We start from the raw sequence: 10,560 nt of genomic DNA, 5'->3' as shown, positions 1-10,560 counted from the left end.
CAGGAATCTGCATTTTTAACACATTCTTAGGCTACAGTCAATGGATCTAGCTACATTCCTGCCTGTGAGGGCTGCCCCATTTACGCAGGATTATTTCCTGGTATAATGACTTCTGTAACATTGCACACAGCTGAAGAATTAGAAGCCGGGCCTCTTTTGTTTCTGGATTCACCACTTGGTAGGTGTAATAACATCCCCTGACAGGCTACTTGCCACAGGTGCATGCTCGCCACGTGTACCCCACTGGTACCATCCCCCATTCAGTCCTGGGGCCCAAGACCCCTCCAACCCTATCACCACCCCTGCCCTCTTCCAACTCCTCAAACACACCCTTGACCCTTTCCCTTCCCCCCACCTCAGCCCCTCCCTTCAGCCCCAGCCCAGCCCTTTTCCCTCCCCCATCTCTCCTTTGGGCGCCCCCCCCCCGGCTCCTCCCACCTTAGAACATTTTTTTTTGTTTCTTCCTGGCCAAGTTTCCCCTGTGAGATTGGGTTGGGGGGTGGGGCTGGCTGGACGGGAGGACACACTGCCATTCATTGCAGTTCCTACCGAATGGGCTACTTTTTCCATCTCAGAAAACCCTTGTTTTCTACCAGAGAAATGGGCAGAGGCCTCTCTCTGGAACTTGGAGGGATGTCACTCTCCGGGAAAGCCCCTCCGTCTGCAAATATCCCAAAGCAGGCCGAGCCTGCTGTGTTCCTTTGTTGGAGCAGAATGGTAATGGAATCTTACCAATAGGTGAAAAGGGCTAGAGAGAACACCAAGAATGGGCCCACCCTTCTCCCTACAAAGGCCTAACGCTAAAAGGGAAGGGAAAAAAAACCACCAACAAAGAGTTTAAGATAGTAGTTCCCAGCTTTTTCAAATATGAAGCATTTTTTAACCAATCCATTTTTTAATTTTTAAATTCTTGACATTACAGAACTAAACTGAAATTTATTAACATTCCACTCTTACATTTCTTATCGACAAACAGAAATAAAATTCATGAGCCAAAAACCCAAAACAAAACTAAAAACAGGGAAAAGCTTATAAAACTAAATATGGATCCCAGCATTAACAGCTGAACAGAGAATGTGATTTTTAAATTCTTAGCGGATGATAAAGTTGTGTAGAAACTGAACACTTACAAATTATTTAAAACCTGGAATCACTGACCAGAAATTACACAGTTGGATCATGGGAAAACAGCAGAAAGGGGTTATAAGTGAAACCTACACTGTTCTAGCTGCACCCCATGCCCTTCTCGGAGGAAAGCCTGGCATTGATTAGATATTGGGCCAGACTAATACTGGCAGCAGAACCAGTGATAGTAACCTGCCTACCAGAGGAGCCTTCCACTGGATTGGCAATTTTGATCTGGGCCCCGGACATCTGGCGGATCTCATTAATGTTGGCGCCTTGGCGCCCGATTATGCAGCCAATTAAGTTATTTGGAATGGTGAGTTCATGGGTGGTTTGAGTAGATGCATCCAAACTTGCCCAATAGCCTTTCACCTCTGGAGAGCTGGAGTCAATTCCGGCGAATCCGGTCCCGCCGTGCATCATGGCAAAGTGAGACTGTTGTCTTGCCACCTGGTTCAGCTTGGCCAGATCGAGCGGAGAAATGGTGTGTTGTCCTTGAATCGAGTAGGCATCTAGAGGTGGTCCCTCCAGGTCATGAGTGGCATGGGGGTAGCCCGCAGCGTCGCTGCACCGATCTTGGCCGCCCGCGCAGATGACTGGAGAGCTGGCCGGCATGGGCTGGTACGGAATGGTCATGACTCTCCCTTGCGGAGACTGGGAGAGCGTCTCCAGCATGACCAGGCAGATCTGCTTGACACACTCGGTGACAGACTGCGGCACGCCAGCAATGGTGATGGCCCGCTCGGTGGAGTTGGGGAGCATATCCCCCGCCACCTGGACTTGGGCCCCCGTACTCTCGCGGATCTCTTTGATCTTACACCCGCCTTTCCCAATCAGGGAGCCGCACTGGGTGGCCGGCACCACCAGCCTCAGGGTGACCGGGGGCCTGCTGGCCGCCGTGCTGTTGGTCATGGAGCTGTTGATATCTTCTTCCAGCTTGTCGATGATCATAGCGAAGGCCTTAAAGATGGCATTGGTAGGGCCGGTCAGAGTGATGATTCTCTCCGGGCAATTCCCCTCCGAGATGTTGATCCGCGCGCCACTCTCCTCGCGGATCCTCTTAACCGACTCCCCTTTCTTCCCAATGATGCTTCCTACTTCCTTTCCGTGCATAAGCAGCCGAATGGTGAGAGTCACATTTAGTCCACTTTCAGTCACACCGGCATCCATGGCGAGCGGCGGGCGGCGTTCGGGGGAGTTGGGCTCGTTACGTGGTCAAGTCTTTGGTGGCTGGCGGGGGGAGGGGAGGTGTAGGCCCAAAACTGCCGGCGCGAGGCGAGCGAGGGCCGCGGGAGCGAGCGGGCGCGGGCGGGAGGCCGCGGCGTCGTCGCAGGGGCGGGCGGCGGCGGCGGAGGGGGCGAGCGGGGCCGGGAGCGGCGGGCGGGCGGGTGGGCGAGGGCGCGGCGGTGGCGACTCCGGCGGCAGCCTCGGCGGTCTGGGCGGGGCGGGAAGCCCGCTTTCAACCCCGCGTACCCTCTGACCCCGGAAGTGCTTGCCGCGCAGGACCCCTTGAAAAAAAATGAGGACCCGTCTTTTTTAGGTCACAAGATTGCGCCAACCTCCACATGGTAGTTTTTAAAAACTCTTATAACAGCCTAGCATTGAAAATAAAGCACCGATGGGCAGACGCTGTGAGCCCGGCAAGCTTTTAAAACCAACATGCATTTTATTAACTCTAGCGGCACTGGCAAATGTTTGGAAATGTTAGTGTTGTGAATGGTGGATGACACATTATTTTCCCGCCTTACAAAAGGGGTTTGAAAGCGGAGCGACGCGGGCAGCCCCGACAGTAACTGCAGGCGGCAGCTGGGACGCCGCGGGTTTAAAACGTGCGCGTGAGGCGGCTAGAGCGCGTGCGCAAGGGTGTGGGGAGACGGGAGGGGCAGCCGCGGTCTTCCGGGGGGGAGGGGCGGCGAGGCGAGGCTTGTGGGGTGGGTACGCGCGCGCGAGTGCGCGCGAGCAGGCACGTGGGGCCCCTTCGTCCCCGGTGCCCGGGCGCCCCGCGCCAGCCCCTACCCCTGCCCCGGTCCCCCAGCGGCGGCTGGAGAGGAGAAAGACCGAAACCCACCCCTACCACCCCCCGAGTTGCGGCTCTGCTGATGATTTCTGGGAAGTGCTGGAAATATGGCCGTAGAAAAAGAATGGCGTCCATTTACATAATGCTTTGTTTGCATTTTGCAAGTTTCTTTCGGTTGAACCTGCAGAAACCCCACCTCCTAGTGTCGTTTTAGTCGTGGCAGTTTTGTCAGATATTTAAGACAATGGTGTGCCAAGTAGTGCTGTGGGGGGGGTTCTTCCGATTTTCCCCACGCCGTTTAAGCCCCGCTTCTGCCTTTTCTCCCGTTTCCCCCTTGGTGCAGACGCCGCGCCCCGCTCTTCGGGGGCGGCCCCTCTCGAGCCCCGCCATCTTGGAAGGCCTTTCTTGCCGGTTCGCCACTGCACGTTCCTCTCACTAAAGAAAGGTCGCTTGCGTGCCTCCTGTACGTTTATTTCTATCCCTTTCTCTTTACTTCGGCTAAGCCAGGCAGTAAAGGCACACAGACAGATTTGTGCGCAACGTGCTTCAGGATCCCTCAGGGAAAGCGGCTAACGTGGCGGTCCCTCCGCCCCCCTTTCTTCCCCACGGGGTGGCCGCCATGTTTCCAGCACACAAAATGGCGACACGTGGCCTGGATTCTTCGCTAACGAGAAATTGGGGTCGACCCGAAAGCTCCAGAATGCCCCATCCCCCATCCCGTGCGTCTTGGGTGGAGCCTTCCCCCCGCAGCGATTGCTCTGACCACCCTGGTCCAAACCTCGGCTGCTGAATTTTAATGCGTTTCCCCCCATAAATTTAAAATGGAAGTGTTTATAACTGTAAAATGTAGGCATAATACTGAGTTGTTAGTTTTAAATTTAATAATGAGTAATGGGGGGCAGTACCAGTGGATAATTTGGGCCCCCAGTACCGAAGCATTTAGGAATAGCTGCTTTAAGAAATGAAATGGGAAATTACTGATTTGCTAGACTTTTAGCACAGGTCTGTGCTGGAGAGACCAAGAAATGGTATCATAAAAAAACTTAAAAAAAAAAGTTTCCATGAAGCAATTCGGATACCAGTGACCTTTTTCGGAGGCCAGCTGGCTGGTGAACCTCAGTTTACCCACAACTGGTGTTAACTTTTAGTGTGGAGGGACAGAGACAGATGTTATTGTGCATTTACCAGTGCCAGATGCTGTGCTAGCATTTTACTGCATACTATCTTTAATTTTTACAATGATCTTCTTAGGTAGGTGTTACCTCTCTCTCTTTTTTTTAACAGACGAATTCACTTAGGCCCAGAGAGATGAAGTGACTAATTCAAGGTCACACTATGGCGGATGGAATCCAGACCTTCTGATTTCCTTATTGGTGAGCACATTTTCAAATTTTTCTGTAAATCATGGTTTTAGAATTCAGTTGCTATTCGAATGTTTAGGTGAGCTTGTCATTTAAAGGAACCCCTCAGGTAAACTTTTGGTGCATAGTCACCCCCAGTTTGTATCTGTTTGGGGATTCCCAGATTTTCCTGGCGTGAGCTATACCTGTAAGAGGCTCAAATGCTATTTTTTTTTAAATGAGGTGTTTGGGTGACAATAGGGAGGGGGAAATGATTCAGCCCTATCCAAAAGCTGAAGTATCTGTCAATCCAGCCTTGTCTGCAGCACATTTAAACCTACCTGGCTCTGTGGGAGCAAGCAGTTTCTCTGTGTGACTCACTTGCTTCAGCTACCCGTGGGCATGACTTCCGGCTTCCTCACCCTAATGTCCTAACCAAGTAAAAATAAGTATTTTACTTTGGTGCCAAGCCTTCATTTCTCTGCAAATATTGACAGAGCATGACAGCGTTAGGTAAATTGTAGTCTGTGAACTCTTCAGTTTAATGTAACAAATAACTTGTAGGCCAAACAAGGAATATGTGCCTGAATAGGGCTCTACATGTGTGGGTGTTAGAGATGGAGAGAAGGGGTTTTTGCTTCTTTTCACTTACATTAATGTCCTATATCATAGTTTCTGAAGTGCTTTTGCATTACCTTATATAATTCTACAAATAACTTCGGCAGGTGGGTACATAAAAGCAACAATGACAGTAATACTAAGTGCTTACTGTGCCAGGCACTGTGTGAAGCTTTATTCTGTATGATAATTCAGTGGCTCTCATATTTTTTTATTTTGTGGATTTAACTAATCTCTACACCCAACGTGGGGCTCAAACTCACAACCCTAAGATCAAGATTGCATACTCCACCGACTGAGCCAGCCAGGTGCCCCAACCGTTTTAAAAGCAAACCACCATAAGAGATAAATTTTACAAAATAATTCATATATGCACACGTATATAAAACAAACAAAATCTTTGCAAAACAACACTTATTCTTACTATATGCAGTGTACTCTGGTAGTTTCTTTTACGTGAAATAAAAAGGCGCATCAAAATTAAAATGATGAGAAACCCATTATTAGGTTGTGACCAGAATGATTAATATACACATTTAGTCTTCACAAAACCTCCTGAGATGGGGGTGATGTTAATTTCCATTTTGCAGAGATACAGAGGGGTGAAGGATTTTGTCTAAGGCACAGTTATTAAATAGTAAAATAGGGATTTGAATCTAGGCAATCTGAATCCAGAGTCTGTATATTTACCACTATGCAAGATGCAGAGGGCCTTGTCTTATAGGGGAGACAAAATTGTTTAGGGAATTAAAATTAGTAAATGTTAAAAACTGAGGAGACAAAAAGAGAAATTATATATAATTAGGAATTATATCCTGATTCAAACTACTCTGGTCCTCTAAATCTGCCACATACTTATTTTCCCTAAAGAAAATTGTATACATTGGGTGTTTCTTCCCAAGCCTGCCTATTTTAAACCTTTTTTGCTTGAAAATTTCCCCCTGCCCCCCAATAAAGACCTCCCCTTCCCAGCTCTCAGCCTCTCTGTTTTCCCCAGTCCTACAAGCTCTCTCTGCTCCCATAGGCCACATTTAGCTGTTGGTTAAATTGTAATGTGTCTTGGTGTTGATAGTGTGTTGTACAGGCTACAGGTGCTGTGGGTGACCCGGAAATCTGTAGAGGGCACTGGACTTGGGAATCTGTGGCTCTGGCCCCCAGCTCCAGCTCTCCCACTGTCTAGCTTTGAGAAGTTTACAACCCAGTTCAACACTGGGCTTTGGTTTTCCCATCTGTAAAACAAGAGATTAAATGATGTCTTCTAATTCTATCTAAATTTTATCTAGGGAGAGATGATACTTGATGATCTTGGTTCTTTATCTCTGGAGGGGGGGAGGATTATGTAAACATTTTACTCACTTATGGTAAATTCTCCACTCCCTTCCCCAGACCTGCAGTATCTTGTGGATATATGAGTGAATTCCACACCACCCATTTTACAGATGAAGCCACTGAGATATGGAACAATTGACTAAACAGTCACTGCCCCACCCCTGGAGCCTCCTACATGACTCTTCTCCCATTTGAATGACTGCAGGTTAGTTAAGGAGTTTAACGAGGTTGTGAAGGTGAGTCAGGCCTAGACTTTGGAATTGAACCACAGGATTTATATTCCATTCAGAGGAAGGAGTTTTGCTCCCTTTTACTTCACATTGGCATGTTATGTGAAATATTTTGAAGTGATTTCACATTACTTAATCATCACAGACAACTTTGCCAGGAAAGTATTCTTATGCCTATTTTATAGAAGAGCCATCTATGGATCAGAAGAGTGAAGTGACTTGCCCAAGGTGACACAGCTTGTCAGAACCTGAGCTGGGTCTCTCTCTCTTTTTTTTTTTTTTTTTGAGCTGGGTCTCTTGACTATTATAGTTGTGTTTTGTTCTCTCCTTGGCTTCTGATGCTTTGACACATGGAATAATTTTATCTTAAAAAGCTTTCAATCCAGTCTTTATTCTTCTGTCCCAGAGCAACCAGTCTACTTATGTTAGGTTCCTGATACTTTTGGTTTAGGAAAACCTCTTTCCTCTTTTTTCCTCTAATGTTGACATTTATGGGTTTGGGAAGTGGTGGGAATTATTCCTCTGGAGACTCTGGAGGCAGGGACCACATTTTCCCCCCTAATCTACCTGGTCCAGCAAGAATACCATAGCTTTTTAAATTTGCCCTACCAACATGCAGCATTTTTTCAAAAAAACCCCATGATTTCTTTTTTTTTTTTTTACTCCTTCAGAATTAGCTTCTCATTTTTCTTTTATTTGAAATTATAGTAAATTGAGAGGGCCTTGACCCTATCACTTTCTGGGATACTACAGAGTATAGCCTAAGAAATATATATATGTATGTATTTTTAATGATAGTTGCCACTTTATTGATTTAAAAGATTTTATTTATTTGAGAGAGAGAAAGTGGGAGAACACAGAGGGAGAGTAAGAGGGAGAAGTGGACTCCCCACTGAGCAAAGAGCCCGATGTGGGGCTCGATCCCAGGACCCTGAGATCATGACCTGAGCTGAAGGCAGATTGATCGATCCTTTTCCTCCCTTCTTCCTTCCTTCCTTCCTTTTCTTAAAATCTTATTTATTTATTTTTCAGTGGGAGAGAGGGCACAAGCAGGGAGAGTGGGAGAGGGAGAAGCAGGCTCTCCGCTGAGCAGGGAGCCCGATGTAGGGCTCCATCCCAGGACTCTGGGATCATAACCTGAGCTGAAGGCAGACACTTAACCGACTGAGCAATCCAGGAGCCCTACTACCTTTTTTTTTTTTTTTTTTTAAGATTTATTTATTTATTTGGAAGAGAGAAAGTGCACCCATGCACAAGAGGTGGGGGGGCAGAGGGAGAGGGGGAGAGAGTCTTAAGCAAACTCCACGCTGAGTGCAGAGTGCAACTCAGGGCTCGATCTCATGACCCTGAGATCATGACCTGAGCCAAAATCAAGAGTCAGATGCTTAGATGCTACCCTGGTGCCCCTCGCCTAAGAAATATTTCTTACCCATTTTGTGGATAGTAACAAGAGTAATAATACTAATCTCATATACTGATGATCTTGTGCTGCTGTTATGGGGTTATTACTGGGTTTCCTCAGAAACATAAATATATTTGTGTGTTTTACAGAAGTGCCCAGGAGATACAGCAACATTCTTGTCCTTAAGTTCACCTAGTTGGTGAAAGTAATGCCTATGGATTCCCAGGCCTACTCTGACTGAAATAAAGCATGGAGAAGGGAGTGCAGAGAAAAGTTAAAGGGAAAATGAGAATAGAGTGCAAATGCAAAGTACAGAAAATAAGGAAAGAAGGTAAGAAAAGGAAAGAGAAAAGACCAGGGCGGAGGGAAGAGGAGAACACAGGATCAGTGGAAGAGATGTGAAGAAAACAATTCTGAGGTCTTTTTGCCCCTTGTGTGGTGTGGGAAGCATAGGCTGCTGTCTTGCACCAAGAAAGAGCAGCTGATATGAGAACTTCTGAGCACCACATCTCTTTTTTATCCTCTCTTTGCAATGTCAGGTTGGGAAAATTTCCTTGTTTTTGCTATCAGCTGGGGATGTAATTAGGATGCCAGTAATTTTAATATGAGCCTCAGTTCAATTGGTTCATCAAGGAAAATGTGCTACAAAGATCACATAAAGTATTCCAGGTCAAATTTATCTTATTCATTCAGTCAGCAAATACTTTTTCCTTTTCTTAAATTTTTTTAAATTAACTCAACTCCCAGCGTGGGGCTTGAACTCAGGACTCTGAGATCAAGTCTCATGCTCTACCGACCTAGCCAGCCAGGCATTCCAGTCAGCAAATACTTACAGATTGCTTGATATGTCCCAAACACTAAGGATATAAACATGAATGAGATCCTGTCCTTGCCCTCAAGATGTTTATGATCTGGAGAGGGGTACTGACAAACAGATTCGCAGTACAGTAAGTTAATGTATTAGGATATGAGTAAGCAGAGGATGCTATGGGCTTAGAAGAGGGTCCTTGATTCAGCCTTGGAGGGAATCCAGAAAGGCTACCTAGAGAAGTTGGCATTCAGGCTGAGTCCCAAGTTGGCAAATTGCAAGGTGAAGGGCAGGAAAGGATAACTCTGAGAAGGGAAACAAAGGCCTAAAGACCGAGAGTGCACAGTCCATTCAGAAGTTGAAGGCGTTTCAGAAAGGATGTTTGCATGATCCAGTTTTTGGTGATTATTGTTCTACTGCTTCGGAAGTGTACATTATGAAGACTTGATTATGCTTACTAGAGCACAGAAAGTTCATCTTATTTTGTAGCAGTGATTCTCTTTTAAGATGACATCAGAAATTGTACTTCTGGTCTAGAGATTCTAAGGAGAAAATGTACATAAAGCAGTTTTTGAATTAGCAAATGATTGTTAACCCTCTGTGAGTAAAGGAAAGAAGGTATAGGGCATAGCATATCCCTTTCTTATCCAAGTTTTGGATTTGATTGTGTTCTGCTTTGTTTTCAAGGGGGGTGTGTGTGTGTGGAAATTTAGGGTCTTAGCTGGTTAGGATGTTTGAGTTAGGGAGGAGGGAAGGGAGTTCAAGAATAATTGCTACTTTATGGCAGAACAAAAGAAATACATTTAAATAGCTCATTTCTCTGATCCCACCTACTGAGCACAAGCAAGACTTAGTTGGGAACTTTGTTTCAGAGACACAATTAATTCAACCAGATAAAGCATTTGTTCAGCATTATTTGCTGTGTGAAATCTTTTGTGTCCGGATTAAGCACATTGATTTTTGTTTTTTGAGACATGGTTATAGTTGCATTAAATAAAAACCTTATGTGTATTCATTAGACAATACTGGGATTTTACCTGGATTAAAAGACAAGTACTATGTGGAGTAGGGAAGAAGGTGCTTAGAAAGTAGCACACAGATTCAGTGGTCATTTCTCAGTCATCTTGACCTCTCTGTGGTACCTGACACTCCCTCCTTGCACATTAGTTCCATTTGGCTTCCAGGATGCCACTCCCTTGGTTTTCCCCTTGCCTCACTGGCCCGTCCTTCTCAACCTCATCCCCCTTTTTTGGCTTCTCATCTCTAGCCCCCTTTTGAGTCCTCCTTATCTTCTTAGTCTCTAATGATGGAGTACTCAGATCAGTCTATGCATCCCTTCTCTGTTTACACTCATTCCCTAGGTGCTCTCTTTCAAGACTTTAAATACCATTTGTACCCTGACAATTCTCAAGTGTATATCATTTGTACTGTTTCTGGGAGGGCAGGATTGCTGATAGCTCACTGCATTACTGGCTTTTTGAGTTACAGTTTCTGTTTGGTCTTGTCTTATTAGAGCAGGAGTTTCTTTAAAATCCTGTTACCAGTCTTGGTTCATTTAGATATCTTCTAGGAACCCTCTATCATAGCCACTTCTTCTCAGCATAAGTGAAGGAGTTTACTATCTTTACCTTCCTCCATATCTGAGAATTCTTATCCAGAAACCCTGGTCACCCACGTACTAGCTATTTGGT

At 45.9% G+C, this 10,560-nt stretch overlaps 2 protein-coding genes across 51 annotated transcripts in view; one reads left to right on the top strand and one right to left on the bottom strand.

Annotated features, from left to right (window-relative positions):
• Window positions 1-836: 836 nt before the first annotated feature.
• Window positions 837-2,523, bottom strand: PCBP1 (poly(rC) binding protein 1). Its single transcript, XM_006728021.2, has one exon. It carries the CDS (start codon window positions 2,293-2,295, stop codon window positions 1,225-1,227), a length of 1,071 nt encoding a protein of 356 aa, XP_006728084.1. The 5' UTR covers window positions 2,296-2,523; the 3' UTR covers window positions 837-1,224.
• A 547-nt stretch (window positions 2,524-3,070) lies between these two features.
• The window catches only part of LOC115943569 (retroviral-like aspartic protease 1), a 109,742-nt gene continuing 102,252 nt past the window's right edge, over window positions 3,071-10,560 (top strand). For 37 of the 50 annotated variants that reach the window (XM_081832117.1, XM_081832130.1, XM_081832129.1 and 34 more), the window contains exons 1-3: window positions 3,071-3,605; window positions 4,427-4,515; window positions 6,487-6,634. The gene's annotated coding sequence lies outside the window, so the exon portion shown is untranslated. The other 13 variants (XM_081832133.1, XM_081832134.1, XM_081832131.1 and 10 more) reach the window with 9 other exon arrangements.

Source organism: Leptonychotes weddellii, chromosome 10 (assembly GCF_054177405.1).
Source record: "Leptonychotes weddellii isolate Sample4059 chromosome 10, ASM5417740v2, whole genome shotgun sequence".
NCBI classification, from domain to species: domain Eukaryota; kingdom Metazoa; phylum Chordata; class Mammalia; order Carnivora; family Phocidae; genus Leptonychotes; species Leptonychotes weddellii.
The sequence above is the reverse complement of the archived record's forward strand: the minus strand, read 5'-3'. Positions and strand labels throughout refer to the sequence as shown.